The sequence below is a fragment of the Trichoderma citrinoviride genome (genome assembly GCF_003025115.1).
Source record: "Trichoderma citrinoviride strain TUCIM 6016 unplaced genomic scaffold BBK36scaffold_1, whole genome shotgun sequence".
Lineage (NCBI taxonomy): Eukaryota > Fungi > Ascomycota > Sordariomycetes > Hypocreales > Hypocreaceae > Trichoderma > Trichoderma citrinoviride.
Genome location: NW_020194709.1, coordinates 2962164 through 2988537, shown reverse-complemented (window position 1 = coordinate 2988537; position 26374 = coordinate 2962164). Strand labels below are relative to the sequence as shown.

Genomic DNA, 26374 nt, shown 5'->3' with positions numbered 1-26374 from the left:
TTTGCCCCTTTCACAGCTCCGGGGGCAGGAACGCGTGGTCGTCAAAGCCAAATAATCAGCTCAAATCCTTTGTGTTGTTCATAGTTGAAACTAGAGTTGTCGATGCCAGATCCCATAATGCTTCACCCCGAGGAATAGCAAGGCATTATCGCATACAAGTAAGGTGATCCCCCTCGTACTTCATACCGTGAATCCCATATGCTGCCTCCTTGATAAGGACACGTATAAACACAAACCCCCAACGCCGATGAAATGCTTTACTATACTCATTCCAAACACAAAGATCATCGCCACAAAATTTCCAAATAATACAATTCGTCGTACAACAGGGCGGTCTGTTGCGTCGAAGGTGCCATACGTCTGATCGAATGTTGTGAGACAGAAAGACGGCTACCACCTACTAGACCTGTCTTGCTGTGTCGTCCTATTCGGCGTCATGCTTGAAAAGGGATTCGATACGCCTCTGCCGTTGATGCTCGATGGTCGGTGCGAATCGGCGTTCTTGGTAGGGCTGCCAGGCCGTGCCAGATGCCTCTGCTGCTCCAGCGCCGCCATCTCTCGCGAGTTTCGGGGCGAGGCCGCGTCGTTAAACGTGCCAAGGCCAATGGACTTCTTGAGAGGAGACTTATTGTGATTGTATATGCCCATGTTGCCCCCAAAGTTGGTGGTGTTTGCGGATGTAGCTGAGAGTGGCACAGGGGCCGTGACTGCCGCTGACGCCGGGGTCGGAGTCGAGACCGGATCAGCCATCATGCTCTGCCGGAAAGTAGAAGTAGAGCGAGGCTGGTCCAAATCGGTGGGAAGGGTTTCCGAGCGCCTGGGAACCGTTGAGCTGAACGGTTGCGGATTCATGGCATTGAACCGGCCAGTATACGGGGTACCAATGGAGCCGGCATGAGGAGTAGAAGTGGCTCGCGTAGCATAAGACTTCCTGATCAAGGTTGTCGGTGTGCCAACCTCGACGAATCCACGACCCTTGGCGGAATGCTCGGCTGCAACCTGGGTTCCCACATCTCGGACGACCGGGTGAAGGCGAGGATGAACAAACTTGGTGTTGTACTCGTTCATGACCTCCTTCTGAATGATGGCGTTGTCCTTTGCCTGCTGCGCAAACCGCGAAGAGAGGAACAGCATCTGTCCGGAGAGCACCACCTGCAGGATGAGGGTGTTGAACACCGTCACACTAGGCTGAGGGTCTAGCGGCTCTAGAGGCAAGAAGAGGAGGTAGGCCAGAACGTGCCCCGGGCTGAACAAGCAAACGAGGCGAAGCGATATGGGCAGAGGGTCCCATACGGCGAGTTCCCACACATCTCGCTTCTTATCCGGATGTGCTCGCGCCTCGGCGGAATTCGATGTGATTTTGTCGGTGAGATATTGCAGCGGCGAGGATGTCGTCGCGGGGGATGACTGAAGCTGGACTCGTCGTGCAGAGGGCGTTGACGGCGCTTGCTCGATGTTTGCCTCGAAGAGTCGGTATTTGCGCGTTCGCGTCATGGCGTAAGCCGCGTTGACGAAAGAGAAGAGTACGAGGCCCCAGACAATGGGGAAAGTCTTTCAGAGGGGCAAGCAGCGTTAGTTCACCAAGCGCGACAATATGCGATGCCTTCCTTGACGACTTACCAACCAAGAAAGCAATCCGGAATTGGTCTCGTCGCTGAAGATGTCGCTGTCGGACCACTCAGACGATGACCCGGAGTTGGCGCGCGCCAGCAGAAAGGCGAGATTCATGCCCAGGCCGAGCTGCGTGCCCGCCAGCTTTGAGTCCCAGTCCCTCGTCTCCAGCTCCTCCGAGAGCCACAGCAAGAAGTCCATGGGATTTAGCATCGACGTGATGCGCTCCCAGAGCGACCGCCGCCGCACGAGTCGAGGCATCTTGGCACGGGGGGGATGCAAAGAGAATCCGGCCGGTCGATCAACCACAAGCGACCGAGACTCTGGTATCTGGACACACCGTGAGTCTGGTAGGAAAAGGAAAAGGACGGCCGCTGGTCGGTGGTTGAAGAGGAAGAAGAAAGAAAAAGAACTGGCGGCGAAATGTTTACTTTGGTGAGCTCTTGTGGAATTTCCGCCTGGGGCCTAGCGCTGTTGTTTGCTGCAAACCTCAAGGGGGGTCGATGACATCTGACGGGTACTTTGCTGCCGAGTACCCAAGCGGTATCTTGGAAATCGGTCATGGTGGTTGAGCTGCGGAAGAAAAGCTAGTCTGAATTGCTTGGATATATAGGTAATCAAAATGCTGCAAATAGTAACTTTGTATTTCATGAGTTTGATAATAAGACTAAAGCTTGTCTGAACTGTATCAGTACGGCGTGAAGCGCAAGACAGTAGCCGTTATTCAACACAACCAAGCACAGCAAGGGCAGCCATCGGCTCTACTTGTGCCCTCCGGCGATACCTCTCCCAAAAGTACCCTGATCCAGCTCCCTCACCATTGCGCTCAGCGCGGGGCCACTCAGCGACAGCGCATCTAAACTTCTAGCGGTACCAGGCTGAAGCTCTAGACCTTCCATCTCTCCCCATCTTCATATACACACAGCAGCCCCAATTCTCCGGTCATTCGCAATGTCTTCTCAAGCAGACTACAAAGACCGGGAGTTTCTCGCTGTCATCGGCGACGAGGCAAGTCATTCTCCCTTCCATGATAAAAGCCGCGCAGCTCTGGAGTTGTCCGGAAATGTATCTCGCATCGTCATCGCCATGCTAACGCAGTTCCATTGACACGCAGGACTCTGTAACGGGCCTCTTGCTCGCTGGCATCGGCGTAAGTTGTACCCAGCTGGACAAAACCGAGACTTCCATGTCGGCGGTGTACCTTGCGATCCTCTTCTCACACCAGTTCTACAGCACATCACCACCGGCGCCGACGCACAGAAGAACTTCCTCGTGGTTGATAGCAAGACGGAGACTGCAGCCATCGAGTCCGCCTTCGACAACTTCACGGAGAGAAAAGACATTGGCATTGTCTTGATAAACCAGCACGTCAGTCTGTCCCAAGGCCTTGAGCTGACGCCTATGGTTGGGAAGACATACTGATGAGAACGATAGATCGCCGACCGGATACGGCACCGAGTCGATTCCTACACCGCCGCCTTCCCTACCGTTCTCGAAATCCCCAGCAAAGACCACCCCTATGATCCCGAGAAGGACAGCGTGCTGAGACGGGTGCGTCGTCTGTTCGGAGAGTGATCGTTTCGTGTACTACGGCTTGTTAAGATTACGAAGGGAATGGGGGTAATGTGTGAGCGAGCATCAATGGGGGCCTGCGATACCACGAGACATAGAGCTTTGATTCATGTTATCTAGTTCAGAGGCCCAACAGGGTTCTTCGAAAGGGCCACACTATGGATTGTCTACAGTAAAGGCTGCAAGGCATTACAGTTGTCCATGTTTCGATCAACATGAGTTAGGAACCCGAAGAGCTGAATGATCAGCCAACAAGCCACCCAACCAGGTTTCAACGAGAATTCGATGTACCGAGATCCGATCAGCAGAGAATGCAGATGGACTGCAAACACCTTGCAAGCTTTTAAAGCAGTTGTCAACATGTAGCAGAACCCAAGACACCAAGAATACCAAGACAGTTACATCAGATACAGTGCCAGAGCACAGGTATATAAGGGCCTATCTGGGGAATAACGTACGCATTCTCTAGAGGTAGCAAGCAAGAGCGCCGCAATGATATGCCTAAGAACCGGATCGCATAGCATCACCCGAGGAGAACAGAATAACTCGCCGAGAGCAGAAAACGCAGCCGTAGAATGGCATTAAGAAAACACGCAACCGTCAAAGGGAATTGTAAAACATGAGCCGAATCGTTTCCATCGTCGCAAATTCACCATGATCCCATCATGTAGTATGATACTACAATCACAGTTCCTCGGGGTTCTGGAAGGAAGCCAGGCCCGGTCGAGGGAAGTTAACGCTCGCCTTCAGGCAGGTGATCGGCTCGTCCTCGTCGGAGTAGACATCGGCGAACACGGTGTAGGTTCCCTATCATTATGTGTTAGCAAAACTTCATCGTTCTCGAGACTCAAAAAGGAGCCCTACCGGAGGAATGGCAGTCGGCAGGTCGACGCTCTTGGTGATGGTCATCTGACCCTCATCAAGGGGGCAGTTAAGGTCGACGTTGTCGAGCTGCTCGCACAGGTCTGCGGTCGTAGAGAGCAGTTGAATGAGGCCGTACTTGACGACCACCTTGACGTACGCGCCCTTTTGGATGGGTTTCTTGACGTTGCCGGTCGCTGTGATGAGAAGCGGGTTGCCGCTATCGAATGCTATTAGTCTAAGTCTGGCGAGATGATGGTCGGGGGTAGATTCTTACGCCTTGGGGGGATTGGGAGCAAGATCAACTTTCTGGATCTCGATAAGGTTGTCGTCGCGGTCGGCGGAGCAGAACTCGATGGGGTTCTCTCCAGGGACCTTGAGGTTCGCGGTCAGCGCTGAGGCTGATTCTCCCCAGATGGCGAGGGCCGTGGTCGGAGCGGCGAGGCAAGCGGCCAGACAGGCGACGGTGGTGGAGAAACGCATCGTTGCGGGTGATGGGCTAGTCGTAGGTCTAGCTTAGGATGGAGCAGAGGAGAGATGGCGATGAATCAGAAGTAGGACGAGATGTCGCTTTTTGTCACAAACGAAGGCAAAGCTGGTTGAGGCAACAGATGATAGAGCAGGATGAAGTAGAGGTGAGGCTGGCGCTGCTTGCCGGCGACTGGCTCAGGTAATGCGGCAGGTACCTGGGGCGTTGTACATGTACAGTGACGGCAGCACCGCAAATCATGGCACTCAAGCGGCTTAACGTCACGGGACGTCCTGCTGCCGTGCTGCGTCTGTTGCGGTGGTTGGATGCGTCATGAGACCAGTTTGGCGCCGTCATTGGCCCGATAGCCAGGCCAGAGATCCACTCGAATGGCGCAAAGATAACGCGGACGCAGCGCTGATACTCCCTGCATGAGTCCAGCCCGGTATAGGTACTTCAGCTGCGCAGGGAAAAGGGCCTCGCTGGTGCGGGCAACACCGTGCCGGCACAAAAACAGCAAGCTTGGCAAGTACTCGTGCTAGTGGCGTTGACTTGGGCGCCACTTTTTTACCTTGGTAAGCGCGGTTGGGAAATGGATTGAACTGGATCGAATCTCCATCGCAGTTGCTTCATGCGGTTCTCAAATGACTGGTAACTGTTGCTTTGCCGCTTTAGAAGCCGAGTGAAGCGAGGCCATGACACTTACTTGCTGCGTATCGCTGGGTTGCTCTTGCGATCAAGCACAGAGAATGAGCAAGTTGAGAAGCGATGTCTCTGCCTCACCGTCTCTTTTCCCTGTTTTCGCCCGCAGCACGGCGTTTGCATGAGGCGTTGGACAAGCGAAGGGAGAACTGCACTGATTCGCTGCTGCGGGTCTCCGGCCTCAGGCACCAATCTCCAAGCAAATCAGGGTGGAACAATGCTCGCACGGGCCATGCATCGCTGTATAAAACCATCTTCCGCTGGCCGACATTTTCAGACTTCTTTTTCTTCTTTTCCTTTCTTCATACTTACCTTGTTTCAGTGCCCCGAGCTCAAGAATTCGGGGTACTAGTGCGGGAGGCCTGCATTGCACATCGCGGAGTCGTCCCGCGCTCAATTGTCCTTCGGGGCCATTGGAGGCGTAATTTTTGATTTTATTCCTATCGGACTTTCATTGTGAGCGCAGGCTTGGACTGTGGCACGAGGAAGGCGAAAACTTGGGAGGAGCGAGTGGTGTTTAGGGGCTGGGGGTGCTTGAGCGTGGTTCTTGACTGAATAGTGTTTGCACCGAGGATCGGCTCTGAAGGCGCACAAGGAGAAGGATATTTCGCAGCCGCCCAATCTTGGGTCATGGAGCACACTGCAATCTTGCTGTGGACCCCCAAAAGGAAGGGATTCCGCGTACTACTCTGCACCTCGGCTGTAGCAGTGCTACCTGCAGAACAATTGAATGTACATATGCTACGACCAAACACCTTGCACCGATTTTGCCGTTTGGCGCGTCACAGGGGAGAAGAGTGCAATCTCACATCGACACGCCCATCATCAGCATAGGAGATTACACGACCCGGACCAAAGACACGCCTCGAAGCCATAGATGAAAACAAAAGCAAAACAAAACAATGAAACCAGCAAGGGCTGCATGCATGGCTCTGCAAGGCGCTGAGGCTTCGAGCAACCCAAGGTCTTACCCAGTCAACAACCGTAGCATTGACGGCTTGCGCTGCCAGCCTCATTGGCCAGATTTTCTTCCCAACCCGCCCCCCCGGTTCGCCAACCAAAGCCTGGAACGACGCGATTGGCGCGCCGCGCAAGTGCACCGTTAGCATTGCGCGCTGCTTTGTGAGACATGGCCAATCAATAACCGGTGTCCGTTAGACGGGCAGGGTCTAAAGGGCTAGGATGGCGAGCGCAAGGCTTGCGCTAGTACCACGTAGAGGTTGTTTCTGGCGAATGAGGACGGGCGCTGTGTTTTTCCTAGTGCAGGCATGCTCCCCGCTTGGCAGGATTGTGCGAATGTGAGGTGAGGCGTGCTAGAGCCATTACGAGTACGAAGATGGCGTGAGTGTTGGTTGCTGGGACGGAATTCCTTGGTGATTCCATTCTTTGGGGTGTGAATGGACGCAGAGATACTCGATTCTAGAAGGCCTCTGCTACAGTGATGTGGTGGCCAGTAGGTATGAGTCATGGTACGAAGTAGTAGTAGCATCAGAGAATTGATCAACGTATGCCCAAGTTTGTAATCTTGCTGAGAACGGAATACGGAGCTGCTGAGTTTCCGTTCTTCATCGTACGCAGTCTCGCGTGGATGTACGGAGTACAGGTACGTGAATAAATGCTCCTCGCAAGCGCGCAGACAGACCTTGGACGCATCCAGGCCGGCACTCGCAACAAGTGCTCCCCCAACTGCTGGCACCAAACGAGAGAAATGCAGCCAAATGGAGCAGCTGCCGACACTGTCATCTTTCTCTTTTCTCACATCCGACAAATCCACTCTTCAACTTTATCCTGCGTTGGCGTCCTAATTAATTCAATTTCCCGCTTCATATTGATTGGGTCGATGTACTCCGTACATGCGCTCTCATTGTTGGAATTCACACCAACATTCTCACTGCAACCACACCTGACACAGTACGAAGTGCCGACAAACGACGAACCCCGGAGCGCGGAAGCTTGAGGCAGATGCTGAATGAAGAATTCCGTCTCAACAGGTGAGGTGTGGCTGGTTTGCTCAACATTCGATCATCGGTGACGCCACTGGACGGGCTGCTCTATTTTGGTCGGTGCATGTACCTGAACTACAGTGAGCGGGCGCTAGAGCAGCGCAAGGCGTGCTCCCTGTGAACTTCAAGTGTGCTGCAAGAAACAAACCTACTTTGCCCTGAATTACGATCGATGGATGCTGGTGGTGACAACTTGCGTCCGTTCCAGGTTCGCTGCCGGGCTCCAACTTACTTCACTGCTCCGTTGACCAGAAAGACAGAGGCCAGAGCAAGAAAAAGAACAAACGAACAAAGAACAGGGCCGTCGGGAAACCAGACCGCCTACCTCATTCATTCTGCCCTTGCAGCGCGCAGCCAGTCTCGTTTTTTTCTCGCTTGCTCTGCCTTGTCCGTTTCCGCCCCTTCAGTCGCATACGACATGCAGCTCGCCCATGACACCTGGAGAACAATGACCCTTTTCAGCAGCGCCGGCAGGCTGCTCTCGCCGAGCTGCGGCTGAAACCTGCTGCTAGAAACCATCTGAGGTGCCTTCAGAAGCATCGCCGCCTCATTCCGGCAAGCCGGATGGAGCAGCACGAGAGGCTGCTGGCGTTGTCCAGCCAGAAGCATGTCTGGTGAGCTGCCTGTCCTTCTCTCCTCTCCTCTGATCGTCGTGTGCTTGCGAGGCTGTCCATGCGCCCATCTCCTGTCTCAAGTAATCTGTTCCGGCCCCCCCTTTGGAACCCAAGCACTCGTTCATACACACTCAACGCCGCGTCAGACTCACAGCCTGCCATACCTAGTACATACATCCATCACTGACTTCACCTCCTCCAACCGCAAGACTCTCGCATTACCCACCCCGATTACCCACCTCAAACCTGCTACAGACCGCACTCGCATCTACACGCGCATACATGCCTGCACACACTCATCTTTTTCCTTTCTTAATCTCTTCGCATGTGCTGCTGCCCCTTCCCCTCTCTCGCGCACCCGTCTGCCAGCTCCCCGTCCTCTGCCCTCGCCGGCCTTTTCCCGCTGGCCTGCGTCACCTCATCCGCCAGCCTCGGTACATGCTCCCTTGTACCCAGCCAGCCCGAGGGAGGGCCAGCCGCACTGCATCTCTGCAGCCTGAAGAAGTCGGATGCCTCAGGCAGCAGCAGGCTGCGTCGCGAACCACTGCAACGAAGCACCCGGCCACTACATGCGCACCCCCCGTCTCGCCCAGTCCTCGCCCGCACCCAGCCACGGCTGGACTGGTAATACCAGCCGCGGACACGTTCGCCCGCCGCGAGTACTGTGTACCTGTACAAGGCACTCGCCGCTCCGTGCGGGCACATGGCGCAGCACTCGGTACCGGTACTCGCACGCCCGCGGCCCATCCATGCACCGACACTAAGACGCTTCCCACCGCCCATCCGCCGTTGGGCTTAGCGCCTGTGGCCTCTGTCGCCTGGCGCTGAGATGAGTGTCCTCTGCAGAGTTGGATGCAATGGCTGATGTGGGTTTCTGCGGACGAGAGCCAGAGAGATGCTGCTGCTGCGACTAACTGCTGGGCTGGGCTGCTAGTGCGACTGCGGCTAGCACTCGCACGCACTAACCGGCCCTGTACCGTGCCCTGTACGGTACCTCGAGTTCCGGGCGACTGAGGGCTGCTGCTGCCACTGCACTGCTGGGTCTCCCGTAGTGCCGTCCTCGTACGAAGTGCCCCCCTCAGTCCGGCTTCTTTGCCCTTCTGCCCTCTGCCCGCCCAGGACGCTCGTCTCTGCTTGCTGCTACGGAGCACTGCTACTGGGTACTACTGTGCTCTGCCCTGGGCCCGGAATCCTCGACGCCGGATTGGACTGGACTTGGCCTTGGCCGGCGACGCTGCACGATTGGACACCCTGGCCGGTACGTACCTCGAGGGTGCCGCCGCACTCGTCTCGCGCTGGCTGCAGCAAAGACAGACACCCTCCAGTCTCTGTTGTCGCTCCTCCCATTTCTCCTCCTCCATCATCCCCCCCCCGTTGCCGGTCTCGTTGACGAATCCCTTGCCTCCAGAGCCCGATCAATCACGACCGCCCATCGAGACCAGTCGCTGCCGCATCGCCTCTGCCTTCAGCCTCTCCTCCTATTTCTTTTTTTACGGCCGCTGTTCCCCCTTCTGCATCCCACTCTCGCAGCCCGGCCTGGCCACCGAGTTCCTTCGACCAACAATCCAGTCGCCTCCCGCCCGCTCGTGTTCGAGTTTTCCCACGACCGAGGCGAGAAACATTTCACGCCCTTCAGTGTCCAACCATCGCCCTCGACGCGTATGACAACCCCCATCGTCGTGCTCGTGATCCTCGCCTCCTCTTCCGCCCGTCTTGGCCAATTCTGATTTTTCCCTCTTGCCTTTACTGACGCCCCGACGGCCAGGCCTCTCTGACCTTGAATCAATCTCCAAGCCGACAATCCACCACGCTCACGGTGCCCTGACGCCGCCTGCCGCTTCCTCACGACTCGACCGCACCATCGTTTCCGCCCCTGCGTATGACGCGGCTGGTCGCGATCCTCGGCTGCTCGACGCTCAGTCTACCCGTCTGGCGCGCGTCCTGGCCGGCGCCGTCATGCCCTCAAGACCGCGACTGTAATCAATCCACGCACCTCTTGCGACATCGACTACCCAGCGTGGTCCTCCTTTGGACTATGACAGACAAGCCAGCCTCGCTGTCGACGCAAGCCGCAGTTTCCACCCAGGTCAACCACATCGCGCCCGCGGGCTCAGCCGGCCCCGACGATGTCGCCCACAAGATGGAGGCGCCAGAGGAAGAGCCTTACACGATCAAGTGTATCTGCAATTTCTCTGACGACGACGGAAACACGATATACTGCGAGACATGCGATACATGGCAGCACATTGATTGCTTCTACCCCGAGAACCGGGAGGAGGCCATTAGAGAGGACTTCTCCCACTCCTGTGCTGACTGCAAGCCCCGACCGCTGAATCGCCAAAAGGCGATTGAGCGCACGTTGCGGCTTAGGTCTTCCATCATGGAGCCCGAAAACATTGATAAGAAAGCCAAGCGACCCCCTTCCAAAAGCCACAAGAAGAAAACCAAGCCCAGTGACTTTCCTGTTAATGGAATCCACGGGGCTCCAGAAGGTGGGAAGCACGGTCACAGTGGCGACCACCACCACCCTTCCAAGAAATCAAAAACCTCTCACCGACCCTCCCTGTCCGTGAGCTCCCAGCCTTCGAAGCGAAGTCCTTCGTATGGGAACAACCGGGCGAATCCCACGCACCCCCCGAGTCCCGCCACGACTCCCCCCGACCTGCCTGACGACTTCCAGATCCACCACTACTCCGAGGGCTTCTGCTCCATGTACAATGACGTGCCTGACACACGCACCAACAAGTTTGTCAGCCTCGCCATTCCCGGCGCCTTGATAAGATGGGTAGAATCGTCGTCTGCTCTGGAAAAGGAAGTCGGCCGAACGCCCTCGGAGGTCTTCCAAGAAGCCGTGCCTGCACTTGAGAGAAAACGACCCAAGCTGGAGATCAAGGACGCCACCCAGTTGCTGGACAATGGCACCACCCTGCGCTGGCGCTCTCTCAAGTCGACATCGCCGATTGAAAAGGACGTGCCTCTTATTGAGTTGAATGGCGAGATTGGCTTCCAGAAGGACTACTGCGCCGACATTGACAACCTGTGGGCTGACCTCTCGTCCCCCCTCCCCTTCGTCTTCTTCCATCCTATCCTGCCACTCTACATCGACACGCGCAAGGAGGGCTCTCTGGCCCGCTATGTCCGGAGGAGCTGCAAGCCCAATGCTCAATTGGACACGTTTCTGACGAACAAGTCGGACTACCACTTTTGGCTCGTCAGCGACCGAGCTATCCCTCCTAGCGAGCAAATTACTCTGCCGTGGGATTTCCGTCTGGAGAAGAGCGTCTGCCAGCGCTGGCTACACCTGCTGGGCCTCAGCGACGATGACGGCGCAGCGCAAGACGAGTTTGAGCTCGACGAGTCGGAGTACACGGCCATCTCCAACTGGATCGACCGGATACTGTCAGAGTATGGAGGCTGTGCGTGTGATCTGGATAATAACTGCGCCTTTGCACGTTTTCATCGACACTATCTGTACGGCAGGAGCCAATCGCGCGGCAACAAGAAGCGGCCGCGCAAGACAAAGGCTCACACCATCTCGCCCAGTAGCACTGGCCATGCTACCAACAGCCGTGCCGCTAGCGAGGGTCACATCGACGAGCGTGCCGAGGAACGTGGAAAGCGAGACGACTCGGTGCCAGCGCGGAGCAAGCCCTCTAGCAGAGATCGAACCCCGCTGCGCCAGGGCTCCTTTGACCAGCTAGGGATATTGACCGAGCCTACAGATCGTGACAAGCGCAAAGTAGCCATGGTCGAGGACTCTTTTCGGCGTATGGAGCAAGAGCAGCAGCAGCCGCCGAGGAAGAAGAAGAGGGTATCAGACGGGACAACGACGTCAACATCCTCCAAGTCAAAGTCCCGAACAGGCTCCACGCCTCACATTGGCAGCTATGCCGATGCCAGCACCACCTCTCGGAGCAAGACTGGCTCGCCGGCTGGCTCCGTCTCACCAAATCTCGGAAACCACACCAAGCCTGCGGCATCCCACCGAGGTTCAGCAGATGTACAATCGCCACCCAGGCAATCTTCGGCGCCACCACGAACCGCTTACCGCGACATGGGCATTCAGACGGATCCCGTTGACGACGAGTGGTTCAGCCAGCCGTCGGCTCTTCCTTGTCGCAAGAAGAGAATCATCTCGCTCTCCCAACGGCTCCTCAACAATCGCTTCAAAGCGCGCGCCGAGGTGGACCGCAAACGACTGTCCGTTTCCGCTTCCTCACGGCCCTCAACAGCGGACGCCATGGACGTTGACGCAGCGGAGGACGATGAGAAATCCGACCTGCCAAAAGCCGAAGCGGAAGTTCAGCAGCCGCCGTCTTCTCCTCCCCCTCTCACCTCTTCACCTCACCCTCCGAAACAAGACGGAGATATACAAGTGCCCGACGCACTTCCTGCTCCTTCTTCAGAAGCACCCATTCCTTCAAGCGAGACGACTTCGGCTCTCGAGAAGCCCAAGGGTCTAGAGCTGCGGGTTCAATTGCCCACGATACCTGCGCTCGATCCGACGGCTACTACCCCATCCGCGACAGCGACCACGCCTCTGTCTGCAAGCAGTTCCACCGCGCAATCGGCAATCATCTCCAGCATCTCAGCCGCCAACGGAGTAGTGGCGACTCCAAGCCCGATCAAGAAGAAACTGAGCCTGAGCGACTACACCAAGAGCAGAATGAACAAGGCGGCGGTAAAGCCGTCGCTGAGCCTCATATCCACAAAGCCCAGCCTTGCAGAGGCAGATGAGATCAAGGTGGAGAACGCATCAGAGTCGGCGACGACGGAGAAAGCCGAGAGCGCAGTGGCTCCTTCCACCAACGGCCACTCATGAATGTCAGAAAATCTGGTGATTGTCTCTTACTTTCTCGACTCTACATGTTTCGCGTTCCAATACAGGGAGAACCTCAGCTCTGAGGAGCAGAATGGGGAGGTTGGAGTTTGTTGCATTTCTCATACAAGGCGAGTGGGCAACTCGGATCTTTGCCCCTGGTTTTCTTCCTTTCTTTTCTCTTTTTTTAACTAGGCGTTTGGGGGAAAGGGCAAACGACTTGGGAAATGAAAGATACGACATCTCATTAAGATGCCAAGCCACAAGGTGGATTCAGGGAGTGGAAACTTGACGATGAGGCAATCTACAATCTGGAATTTTTCACCTGTTTCGAACCGCTATGGAACAAAACAAGGACCACCTAGGCAACCCAACGCTCCGGATATACAAAAAAGGAGTATGCTGGACACTCGGGTCGGGGGAATTCTGATGTTTGTTTTTCTTTCTCCAGAGGAGGGGGCGTAACTTCAGGACTTGGTTGATATTTCTCCACGAACTCTTTTCTTCAAAACCAGGTTTTTACTTGGGGTCGGCGTGAAAAGGCTCCTGTGTACTTTTACATGTTCCAACCTTTTTATGTGTTTCCCTTTTCATCATTACGAATTTTAACTGGACTTTCGGAGGTGGATGGCATAGGGGGAGATGGAATAGGATGGAGGAGTGGGCATTGTGTTTCTTCGTTTTCATATCTTCTGCAACGATTCCCTGCTCGGCGGGTGGATGGCATGATGAATGCTTGTGGCCTGTATGGGGGCTCGGATGGGTTTTGGGCTGAGATGACGATTCATGTGAAATTAATGGATGAAGACATCCAAAATCATTAGGTACCCTTTTTTTTTTCCTGTCTGAAGAGAAACTTTTTGAACGGAAGCCTTCTTACTAGCCTGATGAGTGAGGGAAAAGGGGGGATCTAGAAGGTGCCTTTTTTTCACAACATTTACGAAATAGACAAAGTTCTTGAGACAACTACGAAATAGTTTAAAGGAAAGAAAGAAGTATAGGTCTATTCAGTGCTTTTGCCTGCAATTATTCCTTTAGATAGAGCAACGTTACAGACTGAATTATTTACATTAGAAAATGTATGAAATGCATCGCGAGAAGTCTGAGAAATCAAGAGGTATAGAAACGCATCCATCATCAGTTTATCAATGCTGCCCCGTGCTGCCCCAATTGTCCTCCTTAAAGACGAGCAGGGCGAGCTTGTGCCTGACAAAGAGGCCAAAGAGGCCGACGCCGAGCTGCAGCAGGGTCACCTCCCACGCGAGGCGGTTCTCCTTGAGGGGGCCCCGCCAGACGAGCCAGAGGTTGAGCAGGGTGAGGTTGGTGGTCTCGACGAAGATGGTGGCGCCTGTCTCGCTGTCGACCGTGGTGGTTGCGCGGAGGAGGCGCATGCGGTGGAGGAGGAGCAGGGCGCGGGCGACGAGCGGGTGCGGCTGGCGGTCGGGGGTCCAGGGGACGACGGAGGGCTCGAGGAGGCCGGTGCGGGCGTTGAGCCTGGGCAGGCGGTGGCGCGGGCAGGGGACGAGGCCGAAGATTTGTGGTGTGGAGTAGAGGAAGTTGAAGAGCTGGGGCACGAGGAGGAGGCCGAGCGTCTTGGAGAAGTGGCCGAGGATGCCGACGACGGCGAAGACCATGCCGGAGAAGTAGCAGTAGGTGTCGCCGACGAAGACGCGGGCGGGGTACCAGTTGTGGGCGAGGAGGGCGCAGGAGACGCCGACCCAGGGGAGGAGCAGGTAGAGGGAGAAGAGGTGGGAGTCGGTGGCCGGGTGCGGGTAGGGCGTGAAGAGGTAGAGGCAGTCGTTGAAGGCGATGAGCAGGGAGACGACGAGGCACTGGGAGACCTCGATGCCGTTGATGCCGGCGAGCATGTTGATGCTCTGCGGGCAGAACATGGCGACGCAGGCCATGTAGGCGTAGTAGAGGGGCCCGAGGTCGAAGAGCTCGCCGAGCAAGGGTTGGAGCGGCAGCGGGATGACGATGGAGGTGACGTCGAAGTCGACAAAGTAGACGACGAGCAGCGGGATGGAGGCGATGCCGGGGATCCACCACTTGTGGCGCCAGCGGATGTCGAAGAGGTCGTCGCCAATGCCGAGCAGGGCGATGGTCTGCAGGGAGATGATGGCGCCGAGGTAGGAGGCGAGCTAAGTTGTAGTAGGTTATGATGAGCTTTTGACGCTTTTATAGTAGATCCAGAGGGAGGAGAGAGAGAGAGAGAGGTGTTGCTTTGTATTTCCAAAGGCTGTGATATACATATACAATATATCAGCCGTCGTGTTGTTTGTCCATATCTCTCACCTTGTTGTGCGGAAAGCGATGCAGGAAACGGCCCCCCTGATTCGCATGCCGCTCCATCTCAACCACCACATCACGGTTGCCGCCTCCGCTCGTCGCCGCCACAATGTCCTTGTAGAAGGGAAACGGGATGAAGACGATCACGGCGATGAGGTAGACGGCGGCGCACACGGCGCCCATGCACTCGGGCAGCTCCGCGCCGTTGACCTTGCCGAGGTCGCGCCCGCGGAAGCCGGCCTTGATGAAGGTCGGGCCCAGCCAGCGGATCATGGCGTAGCATAGCGAGAAGGCGACGAGGGAGAGCGCGAGGGAGGCGACGAGGGGCTCGCCGTCGCCGTGGAGGGTGTTTGCGAGGATGGCGAGCGAGGCGGCGGAGAGGGAGGCCAGGCTGAGGGTTTCGGCGCGGGAGAGGCTGGTTGGGGAGGAGGAGGAGGAGGAGGCGGAGGGGGCCATTTTGACGGAGGTTGGGGGGGAGGGTCTGGAGAGGGTCAGAGAGAGGCGGGCTGGATCGATTGCATCGTCTGTTGATGAAGCTTGATTGTTTTGTTCGCTCGCTCGCTCGCTCGTTCGTTTCGTTGGTTTGCAATTCGTGGAGAGTTGGAGAGCTTGGGTGGAAATCAGGAGCTGGTCGCAGTCGCAAAGAAACCCGGACACGAGAAGAACTTCAATCGTCCATCAAAGCGCGCAATTGAAACGAAGCGCGCTCTTCCATCAACAGAAACAAGGAGTCGCGATATGGAATTGGGAGGAAGAAAGAATGAAAGGGTGCAGAATTGAAGATGTAGAATCGCCCTGATTTGTCCGTTTCTGCCACGTACTAGGAAAAAGTGACAAGCCGCAGCAGATTGGGGAAATGCAGGGAACAAAAAGTGGCGTTTCGTCATTCGCGATGCCGGGAGGGGGTGTGCACGTGAAAGTTGAACGAGGGGTGTGCATAGGGCGGTGGGTACGGGCGATGAGTGGGTTGAGGTGCGGGTTTGACGCACGGCCGGGGGTGTGTGTAAGAGAAGACATAGCGAAGAAAAGAGGTTGAGACGAGGGAATCAAGCAGTTACTCGATAATAAACATGCCGAGAGGCGTATTGTAGCTCACAGATTGAATGCTAGAGAATGATACTCATAAGGTAACACCGTCAGACATCAAGTGCTACCCATATCCAGATGCAGATACCATTACCAAGACGTTTCTCGTCTGTCCTAAATTAACCCATCAAGCAGGCTCGTATCCCAGCTACCAACAATGCATACTTCGTATATAAAAAGGGGGTAACAAAGGCCGACCTCCTCGCTACTGACCAATTCGAACTCGAACACAGTGAAGCCGAGCTTTGACGTTGCTCTCCCGAGAATCTTGCCCCGATATGCTTCATCGCCTCAAACCAGATCCCACTTGGCTACCCCCGCCCAGGCCATGGCACAGCGCCCCTTCTTGGCAAGGAACTGCTGAGCCGTCACGCCTCGCGCGTCCTGTCCATCAAGAGACGTCAGCTGCAGCACCATGACCGACTGCCCCGGTGCCCCGAGATCTCGCGCATACACGTCGGCCCAGTGCCAGTAGCCATCCGTCTCAATGGGAATCATGTCATCCTTGCGGCCGTCCACGCCGTGGATCTGTAGCAGAAACAACGGCGGCTTCCCCCGGCCGTGTGTCTCCGATTTCCAGTGCTCGCACAACTTTGAGAACTGGAATCGCACGACCTCGCCGCTGTGGACGGGGATCTGCTTCGACGCGGGCTCGACGGAGTCTTCCGCGATGCCCTCTTGGCCACAGTTGCCAAACGTCTCCACCGGTTCGCCCTGGGAGCGTCCGATGATGTATTCCTCCCAAGTGATTGTGCGGCCGTCATTGCGGAACTGGTGCCGGGGGTCTGAAGGGAAATGGGTGGCTCCAAACCGCTCAGCGCTGTTTGTGAACTGTACAGGGCTAAACTCCTTCTTGAACAGGTTGTTGGCTCCGCAGATATGGCCAGCACCCCAACAGGCGTCCAGAAGCCTCCAGACGCCGCCGTCGACTCTGACGGCATTCCAAGCATGGCCAGTTGCGTTAGGCGGCGGCGGTCTTTCGCCCTTTTTCAAAGCAGTGTAGCCGAACCCCTTTCCATGGCCACCGACAACAACACACTCCAAGCCGGCCCTGTTCGCAATGGCCTTGTACGTGTCCGCATAGCCCTGGCATACCGCCGCGCCGTACCGTATGGTTTCTTCAGGCGTCCGTCCCTGAATATTGCCGCTGAAGAAGGCCCTGGTATCGTACATGATGTTGTGGTGGAACCACGTGAAGATTGCCCTTGCCTTGTCGTTGTATGACGGAAACGGCTCGCACAGCACGCGGGCAAGGTATCCAACAACGTCCTGCTGGGGAAGCCCTTGTCGGGGGTACTGGGCGGCTACGCCATCAGGGCCGCTCCAATCTCGGCACGTCCAGCAATCATTGGATACCACTGGAGCAGGCGGTACTTTGGAAGAAAAGGCCTGAATCTGGGCCATGGATGGTCGGGAGGCCAGGGGAATCGGAGGAGGGGTATCGGCGGCGGCGTCGACCTTTGGTCTGGCTGGCATTCGAGGCGGGACATCATCAGCCGCTGCATCAATCTTGGGCCTCGTTGGCATCCGTGGAGGCTCCGTCCGAGTGCCGAACCCTCGAATCTGAACCGTCACAGGTGCGGGCTTCGGCACAGGCTTCGGTACAGCCTCGGTGCTTGCCTGGGTCTGGGGGTTGGCCGGCCTTGAGGGCAACCTGGGGGGAAGGCTGGGCCTAGCTGAATAGCTGGCCGTGGTCCTTGCGGCGCTTTGTCTAGCAGCCTCCTCCCTCTCAGCAGCATCTTCCTTTGCCTTGGCCTCTATCTCCCGTCTCGTAGGCGGGAGAGGTGGTAAGCTGGCCATGTCACAGACAGGTGGCAGCTTGTGCACGACAGTCCCGTTGGATCCATTGCTCGTGGTCGACGAGATTGTCTTGGTCAGCGACAGGGATGACATGGTAGACTGCAACGAGGCCTCGGACGAAGCAGAGTTGCGCCGTCCCGAGGGCTTGGGGACAGTAATGGTCGATGTTCGTCGCGGCGGCAGCGCAGGTGACGCCTGGAAGGAGCCCGTCCGCGATGGCAATGGCGGCGGTGCTGAAGTATCCGATGGGCTTGCATTCTGCGTGTTTCGACGCGGCAGCGGTGGCGGCGCATTGGCATTTGCCCTGGCAGGTCTCGGAGGCTGCTGCGGCGGTTGTTCGTGGGCTGGGCCGTTGACCGTCACGACGGGAGCAGTCTGGCTTCGCGACTCGGCTGCGGGCCGTCCAGGAGGCGGAGGAGGAGGAGGCTTCTTGCGGGCAGCTTCAGGAGTGCCGACGGTGCTGAAGTTGTTCTGTTTCTTCAGAGCAGCTATCCTCTCCGCCAGCGTGTTGAACTGAGGTTCCTCGGTATCTGCCATGGCGCTGTTGATGATGGTTTTTTTTTTCTTTGGATTTGTATCAAGTCTCTTCTCTCTTTCAGTTGATCGTTTCCTTCTTCTTTCTTCGTGCCAGCGCAGGCCAACAATTAAGATGCGAGCTTGATGGGAAAGCTGGGGTTCAGAGGAGGTGGCAAGAAGCGAGCTTCGTTAAACAGGCAGAGAGAGCGAGCGGATGTCCCAGCTTGGAGTCACAGATGTAACGCAAGACAAGTGCCTGAAGCAAAAGGATGCAGATGAAAACAACGAGAATAACCCAAAGCAAGAAAATAAAATAAAAGAAACAGAAGCTGCTTTATTCCGTCTTATCAGGTATTATCCACGCATCATCAAAGAGCGACAAGGCCAAAAGGAGCGGTGCTTGAAACGGTGGACGGAAGCGGGAGGATCGAGGAACTGTTGGAGATTTTAAAGCCACAGACAACTGGAGGCGGGCTATTTTTGTAGGATTCGGACCCCATTGCTTTTAGCTTGTCTGAGATGCCGACTAATAATAAGAGCTCCAACAACGTTCTGCTCTGCACAGCCCACTTGGTTCATGGGAATCAAGTCATTTGATGTCACGGATACCTGCTGATGGTGCCGGGATCCGTGTCGTGCAAGGTATAAGTGGCCACCGTGAGAAGTAGCGGGTACGGGGAAGTGCACAGGATTTTTCAGTCTGCAGTGATTACCTGGAGATTTTAGGCAGATGAGGGAGGATTCAGAGCTTGCGAGCCTGGAAGTGGTTAATACCGAAATGATTTGTATATCCACGTGTTTAAATCGCTTGCAGGACCGGGTAGGAAAGGAAAAGAGGAGGAGTTTGCGATTCTTTGCGCCGTTTGGTAGGCAGATGGAGGGTCGATAATACATGTATGGGGGGCGGCTAAAGCAGGGCGAGTGGCGCCATGTTCGGCAATTGCCTAACCGGGCTGCATTGCATTTGCTGGGGGATTTGTGTACATAGATTCCTTTATAGAGAGAGGTGTGGTTGATTGACGTTTGACGACAGTATCAAGAGATGAAATACTACTACCTAATCGATGGATATTGACTGAGAATTCTGTCTCCTCAAAGTACTGCTGAAAAGGCTGGGTTGGAATGTACCTATCTGCGTCTAATAGGTACTATTAGAGAACGTGGTATCCAGGTAGCCAAGTTGTTATGTGCATCTACTATGTACTCGGACCTGACCAGGGCCATGTGCATATGACTCACCTCATGCAGGTCTCGTCTTAGATGATACAGCACAGATGGTGGACAATACTAGCATCAACGAGCGGCATATATATCAACAACAAAGTGTTTCGACGTAGAGCACGTCGACAAAGACCAGAACCTCGGTTGTTGTTGGTACTACGCTCGTCCCTCCCTATACGACTGACCTTCGTCAGTCCAGCAATCAACACTCTTCGATATATCTCCTCTTACATGAACCATCTTCCAGGTTCCTACATGGCCAAACAAGACGAGCCTATTGAGTGATGGATAACACGCAATGGCAGTTGGTTGATACAGCATGTCTGCTCAGTTTCAGGTTACACTCTTACATTAGATCATCTCTCATTCAATACACGTACTGATAATCACAGACTCTCACATACAATAGCTGCTCTCAATGATACTCCTGGTCAACGGGGAAAGCCATTGCCATCAACGGACGCTTCTCAGAGACATCACGATCAGGACCAGTCCCCGTCATGTACCGGTACCTACAGACTCGCACCGGCTCTAGGCCGCAACACCTCATTCAGCCGCTCCAAGGCCCAAACCTAGCCTCAGCCCCGCCGCCCAGCCCCGACTCCGGCTCACCAGGACGCGGCAATACCACCTCGGTCTGACAAGCGCATGTACGGATACATGAACACGTGCGCCTTCCCTGTCCTCTGCCCCAGCCCCAGCCTGGATTCCCGCTAACGAGCCCCTCCCCTACCCCCAAGCGAGGCGCCAGCACACCACCCCCATAATTACAGGGCCAAACTCTCCAAAAGTTAGCGCCAGCCCGCCTAAACCATCGCCCTGTGGCCCATCCACCCCGCTGGACCGGCCCCTCTACCCGCCTGGGCCCATCGTCATGTTTCGGGGCAAGTCATCCATGTTCTGATTCTTCATCGCTTCAGGTTCCTCCGCCCGCGCCCGCTCTCCAGTCTGGATTCATCCCGAACCTGGACAAACGAGGACAGACGCCTTCGAGTCTCGCCAAGCGCCGTTAAACGCCTTTGTTCGAACCGACAAACGGCGTCTGGCGGACCGAATTCAGCATTATTCCCCATCTTTTTCTCCTCTTCTTTCTTCTCCTCTTCGGCGACTTCTGCCCATCTTTTCTCTCCATCTCCAACTCTCCCACCCTCTCTGCCGTCGCGACTCCAGCCATCGCATCCACGCAATCAGTCCGTATCGGTAGACCAGCATCACCACCAGGTATCGTTATCAGCATCACGTCGGCGTCAAATCCACGACCCCCGCCTGCCATCTTGCCGCCCTCTTGCGCCGCAGAATCCTCCTCCGCCCTCGTAACGTGGCCTACGTCGCCACTCCGCATCGGGCAGCCTTGTGCGCTTCTCGCAGGCAGGTCTCGCCAACTGTCTGGACAATTCCCTCCCGGCGTCTCGTCCTCATTGCTCGGCAGTGAGGAGCGCGCCTCGTCTTCTCCAGCGTCGCCCCTCTCGACTGCCTGCTGCCGCTCGACCGGCGAATCCCAACCATGGCCACGAGCGATGCCGGCGACGAGGTGGTGACGCCCAGGTCTACCAGAAAGCCGCTCACCTTCATCGACCTGCCCACGGAGACGCAGCGCGAAATCTTCTCTCATGTATGAATCCCACGATCTCCAAGCCCACATGCCCGAGACATCACTTGCTATGCCCAAGGCACCTAAAACATGCTTACAATGTCCTCCGTTGGGCCGTCTTGTAGTGCTCCCAGAGCGATTTGATATGCCTCGCGCTCGTCTCGCGCCACTTCCACGAACTGGCCTCGGCTCAGCTGTACAGAAACTTTCACATCATCTTCCCCGACGATGACGACCTCAACTTCGATTCCCCCATCGATGGTCTGGCTGGTGGACTTGATACTTTCACCACCAGCAATTACGACTATGCGAAGCACCTGAGGGATCTGTCCATGGACACGCTCAGCGCTGGCATTAAGGGAGAGTGCTGTTACCAGTCCTATCTATACAGTGCCAGCTGCGGAAAGTTTTTCAACACGCTCCTTCACCTCACGCTCAAAAAGGCCAGGTCCCTTGAGGTTTTCCGGTGAGTTGCCATGCCTGCATCGTCCCCTTTGGTGCGGAGCATCAGGCCGCTTTTTGTTATCGGAGAGGCATGCTAAGTCTTGGTGGTGGTAGATGGAATATCCGGGTGGAGCTCAGCAGGCCTGTCTACCGCGAGCTGCACAGAATCGCATCCCTGAAGAAACTGCATGTGCGGATGCAGGCAGGGGAATCATACTATGTGCAACCGCCACCGCTGCCCGTCTCGATCGACCCTCATCCCCAGCCAGAGCCTACGAACCACTGGGGAAGCATCCCGCCGCTCTCCTTGCTGGCTCCCCAGCCCCCGGGAGCTGTGCCGCCGGTTGTCAGCGGCCCCCCGCCTGCTCTGCTCCCGCCGTCGTACAAGTCGGCATCGAAGAGCAAGGCCGGGAAGCGCGTGACTGGGGCCAAGGAGCCCTCTACCTTTTCGGGCTTCAAGAATCTCCAGAGCCTGAGCGTCTTGGACATCGAGAATCTCGATATTGTCAGCGAGCTGAATACCTGCATCCGGAACTCGAGCTCGACCCTCACCGAGCTGCAACTATCCTTTTCAGATGGTTTGGCGAATCGGGCGCGTAAGCAGCCACCTGATTCCGACGCAGACGATTCCGATGTCGACGACGAGTTCCAGGTGCTTCCCGCCTCGCAGCAGAATACATCCGGCAGCGCCTTCGACAGCAAAACCAATCGCGTACTCGAGGAGCGCAGACTTCAAGAGTCCGTGCTTGCTCGAATCTTCCAGCCATTTCCTCTGGAGCCCAAGGCAGAAAACGACGAACCCAGCCAGGAGGTTGACCAGAAGGAGGAGGAGCAAGGAGAGGCTCTGCCGACGGACGTCAGGGAAGCATTCATTGCATCCATCAAGAGCGTCTCAAGCAAACTGATGACCATCACGGGAGGATCTCCCGGTTCCACTGCCGCAGCACAGGATATGCTTGATACCATTGCCAAGGCTGCTCGGCATTATGTGGAATCTGTGGAGTCCTCGGCCCAGCCAAGCGGCCAAACCAGCGGCCAGCCCAGTGGTCAGTCCAGTCTCGCAAATGAGAGCGAGACAAGCACAGCCGGTGGTGTCTTGCCCCAAGGCAACTCATCAGTGGCGGCAATCGCCGCGGCTTTGGGACTCAAGCCAGCTGGAGATGAGTCAAGTGCCAGGGCAAACGACGCTGCCACATCTGCCGTGGGCTCGTCCAGCAAACTGGCAAAGAGAAAAGACAACGAGGCTTCTCCCGAAGATATCGACATTGCTCACATTGAAGCTGTTGACGATGTTTTTGGAGAATCAGACGAGTTGAATCTGTCGGATAGCGCTGATGCCAAGCTCACGGAAGGAGATGCCTCCGAGACGGATTCTTACCAGCCCGGTTCCTCCACCGGCTCTACTACTCCTACTCCTGCATCCGAAGCGCCTGAAAAGGTGACCAAGGCAACTGAGGCCCAAAGTAGTCACACTGCTGAAGTTACTGGTCAATCTTCCGTGCCAAATGTACACGTTGAGAACCTCATGACTAAACTTGATTACTTCCGAGACCTGAACGAGGCCATAGGGAAGAAGATTGACTATTTGCGTGCTGGGGGCTCGGGGTTGGACTACGCGCAGATCAAGGCCGCCGATGCCCAGCTCAGGGGTTTCAGCGCCATGGTTGCTGACGTCCAAAACGAAATTCAAGTCATTCAAGAGCATATGGATGAAGCGGAGCGGCGGGCAGCGGGCAGCAACTCGAGCAGTATGAGAGATTATGTCCGCCGCACAAGAGGCCTGATGCTTACGTCCCTGAGCATCTACCTTGTCCCGGTCAAGGCATCCGTCTTATCCCAGACGATCAACCTATCGTCTCTCAGACAGCTGACGCTTCTCAATGTTGGCGACCAAACGGCCATCTGGGCTTCTCTCACCAAGGCGAACAGGGTGCGGCCGCTGCCGCTGAGGAACATCTTCACCGACCATGTGACCAATCAGTTCCTCGCCTTTGCCTCCCAGCTCGAGGAGATACACGACCTCTTCCTGCTGGAGCGCAGCCCCAAGAGCAAGCCCGAGAGCACTGCTTTGCCAGGCTTCACCACCATGGACCAGATTCGCCGGCTCGTGCTCAAGAAGCACATTGGCAAGCTCAAGCGACTCATGATCAAGGACGAAGCCAGCAGCAGTCGCTGGGATTGCAACGAGAAGGCTATGATTCTCATCTGCACACAAGGGCGGAACCTCGAAGAGTTGGCGCTGAGCATGAATATTCAGGCTGTGGTAAGTGAAGATGGAATGTTAGTTGGGCATCTCGGGGAAAGGCTAACTTGTTACAGCACATATTTATGCAATATTTTTCGGGTCTCGTCAAGCTTCGGGCCATCAACATTCTCCATTTCCGTAATAACGATACATGTATCTGGGTCGTTCGAGAGGTCCTGAGGTTCATCGTGGACAACCTGTCCCACTACCCCGAGCTCAAGCTGGAGTGGATCGCTATGGAGGACGATCGCGTCGACCGCGTCATCCGGCCGTCGGACGAATCCAACAGCGCACCGGACGAGCAAAGCAACGACAAACGAGCCAAGAGCAAGAGCAAAGGCAAGGCTCTGACGACGGCCACTCCCGGCCTCCACAACGTGTTCCCACCTCTGTCGCTGGATGGCCTGGATTCGGAAAGCGACAGCGATGACGAAGCGCTCAACGGAGGGTCACGACTTCGCTATAAGACGGTCGGACCGCTGCAGTTTTACGACGTTTGGGGGGTGAAGATATTCGAAAAGGAGATTCGCAGCGGGAGGCTGTGAGCCATCCGCCTCTCTATTTTTTCAGTTATATCTCTTCTGCCGTCTTTTCAGATTTCTTCTCTCATGATTTCTTCGCTCTTTTTTTTGCTTTCACGGGAGTAATCTATTGTACATACGGAACCGAATCTGAACTCAGGGCAGCTGGATGGGATGGAGCATACAAATGGTATAATAAATAACAGCACAGGCGTCTATCGGGCGAAGAGCGCGCGCAAATATCTATGGGAATGGCGGAAGGGGGAAACAACATATGGAAGTTCTTGTCCATGCCTACGTTTTTCCGGTTTTTTTTTTCCCCGTCGCTTGGGTAGGGATGGTATCTTATGGGAAGGACGTGGATGGGGTTTAGCTTACCAGGGGGGAGCAGAAAACGGCGAGTTGAATTGATGTTGTTCTGTAAAATGGGCGAGATTGGCGCGTGAAACGTGAGCTTGGTGCTGGTTGCGTTGGCGTTTGTGCGTACCTACGTATGCCAGAGATTTGATGAGTTTGAGATGTTTTGCGCTTTTACGCATGCCCACATGTTTGGTGATTTGATAGCCAGGGAAACATCATGATCTGGATGGGCTGGCTTCTCTTGTGGTGGCCTAAACTACTGTACATGTACCCAATGTACCGCTACCATACCTAAGGCATGCGTAGTAGCCCTTCGCCTATAGAAGATGATTATATGATTTGAGATTCATACATGTAAACTGTTCACTTACAACCTAAGAACCTACCTTGTTTGCATGGACATTTGTCTTATGATGTCTATGTTTGGAATATGAGATGAGACACAGAAATCTCATGCATGATTCGAACTCGCAGAGAGAAGTGGTCCTAATCAATGTCCATGACAAGTAGTAGATTAGGTAGGTTAGGTAGGTAGGTAGGCAATATAGGCTTATAGCGAACACCCATCCTCCTTGCATTGCTGGGCCGATTGTGTACGTTCTCAAACAAACCACATTCTACTCGGACAGAAAGAGGGGAGAGAAGGGGGAAAAGAAGGTTGTCTGGAATTCCCATGTTGCCTTCGAGAGCTCCAGTGAAGTTATTTCAGGGCAAAACCATGGGTTTCCAGCTCCCTACCATGGTAATCTACACTACCTCAAGACGACGCTGCGGTTGGTGAAGAGTGTATATAGCTATGGATAGGCAAAGAGCTGTATAGGCTAAGTGTTTGGGATTCCGAGGTAATAATGGCTTCTAGCCCAGTATGCGGGCCAGATTGAATCACACAAGAGACGAAAGACATCGAATATGCAGATGCTCGGAGAAAAGAGAAGATGAGACGTATGTTCGGGGTTCGGGTTCGTGTGGTGGCTGCCAACTTGTATGTATGTATGTAAGAGGCCACGGAAGGTTTATGCAAGGGAAAATGAAACAAGAACAGTTGTCTGTCTTGAGCAGTGCACATGGAGTGTCGTCACATTGAGTGTGATGAAACAGGCGCTTTGCAGATTCTTATCGACTCATGTTGAACAGATCCTCGACGAAAAGAGGCAATATATGTCTTTTTTTTTCAAGCATTGAGTGGGCTGTGATGTTCACGTGTTGTGGATGGAGACACGCCCCCTCTGGTGAAGAAAGGATTCGGCAGGGGACAGGGGAGAAAGACATGCGGATGCTGTTCATTTCTCGATGGAGAATATCAATCGGTACAGTTGTGCAGATGGCGAGACGCACTGCTGTGTTAATGACATCGGACTTGATGTGGGAACGGCAGCCGAAGCCGGAGGGATCCATGAAGTTGTCCCGGCGGATGACCGGTGCAGTTGTCTTTCGACAGACTCTGTTGAAGGTGGGATTGCGTGCTGCAAGTGTTTTTCGTATGTTCTGACAGCATCGTTGGTATTCTGCAGGCTGGATTATAAGTGTGCAGACAAGAGAGAGTGTGCACGTGTGATGCTTGGTGGGTAGCCTGATGGATCTTTGTCGTTTGGACGACAGATCAAGGGGTACCCCAGGTTGCTGCAACGTCTGGTGATAGCACTGTGCCCT

The 26374-nt window shown here is 55.3% G+C and overlaps 7 protein-coding genes across 7 annotated transcripts; 3 read left to right on the top strand and 4 right to left on the bottom strand.

The window, feature by feature from the left end:
* Positions 1-390: 390 nt before the first annotated feature.
* BBK36DRAFT_1137585 (hypothetical protein) lies at positions 391-1872 on the bottom strand (the record flags this gene model as incomplete). The annotated part of the gene is made up of 2 exons (XM_024893175.1): positions 391-1551; positions 1621-1872. 2 exons carry the CDS (start codon positions 1870-1872, stop codon positions 391-393), a joined length of 1413 nt encoding a protein of 470 aa, XP_024754260.1.
* A 690-nt stretch (positions 1873-2562) lies between these two features.
* BBK36DRAFT_1165427 (vacuolar ATP synthase subunit F (V-ATPase F subunit)) lies at positions 2563-3186 on the top strand (the record flags this gene model as incomplete). Its single annotated transcript, XM_024894774.1, has 4 exons — positions 2563-2619; positions 2726-2761; positions 2845-2979; positions 3046-3186. The coding sequence occupies 4 exons, from the start codon at positions 2563-2565 to the stop codon at positions 3184-3186; spliced, it is 369 nt and encodes a 122-aa protein (XP_024754259.1).
* A 681-nt stretch (positions 3187-3867) lies between these two features.
* Positions 3868-4527, bottom strand: BBK36DRAFT_1107882 (hypothetical protein; the record flags this gene model as incomplete). Its single annotated transcript, XM_024889309.1, has 3 exons — positions 3868-3990; positions 4048-4264; positions 4322-4527. The coding sequence occupies 3 exons, from the start codon at positions 4525-4527 to the stop codon at positions 3868-3870; spliced, it is 546 nt and encodes a 181-aa protein (XP_024754258.1).
* A 5340-nt stretch (positions 4528-9867) lies between these two features.
* BBK36DRAFT_1107983 (hypothetical protein) lies at positions 9868-12654 on the top strand (the record flags this gene model as incomplete). The annotated part of the gene is made up of 1 exon (XM_024889322.1): positions 9868-12654. One exon carries the CDS (start codon positions 9868-9870, stop codon positions 12652-12654), a length of 2787 nt encoding a protein of 928 aa, XP_024754257.1.
* Positions 12655-13796: 1142 nt separating this feature from the next.
* On the bottom strand, positions 13797-15396 carry BBK36DRAFT_1108406 (hypothetical protein; the record flags this gene model as incomplete). Its single annotated transcript, XM_024889362.1, has 2 exons — positions 13797-14792; positions 14947-15396. 2 exons carry the CDS (start codon positions 15394-15396, stop codon positions 13797-13799), a joined length of 1446 nt encoding a protein of 481 aa, XP_024754256.1.
* A 921-nt stretch (positions 15397-16317) lies between these two features.
* Positions 16318-18363, bottom strand: BBK36DRAFT_1107176 (hypothetical protein; the record flags this gene model as incomplete). Its single annotated transcript, XM_024889229.1, has 2 exons — positions 16318-17535; positions 17602-18363. The coding sequence occupies 2 exons, from the start codon at positions 18361-18363 to the stop codon at positions 16318-16320; spliced, it is 1980 nt and encodes a 659-aa protein (XP_024754255.1).
* Positions 18364-21067: 2704 nt separating this feature from the next.
* Positions 21068-24388, top strand: BBK36DRAFT_1108874 (hypothetical protein; the record flags this gene model as incomplete). The annotated part of the gene is made up of 4 exons (XM_024889415.1): positions 21068-21175; positions 21280-21620; positions 21713-23861; positions 23918-24388. The coding sequence occupies 4 exons, from the start codon at positions 21068-21070 to the stop codon at positions 24386-24388; spliced, it is 3069 nt and encodes a 1022-aa protein (XP_024754254.1).
* Between the last annotated feature and the right edge of the window lie 1986 nt (positions 24389-26374).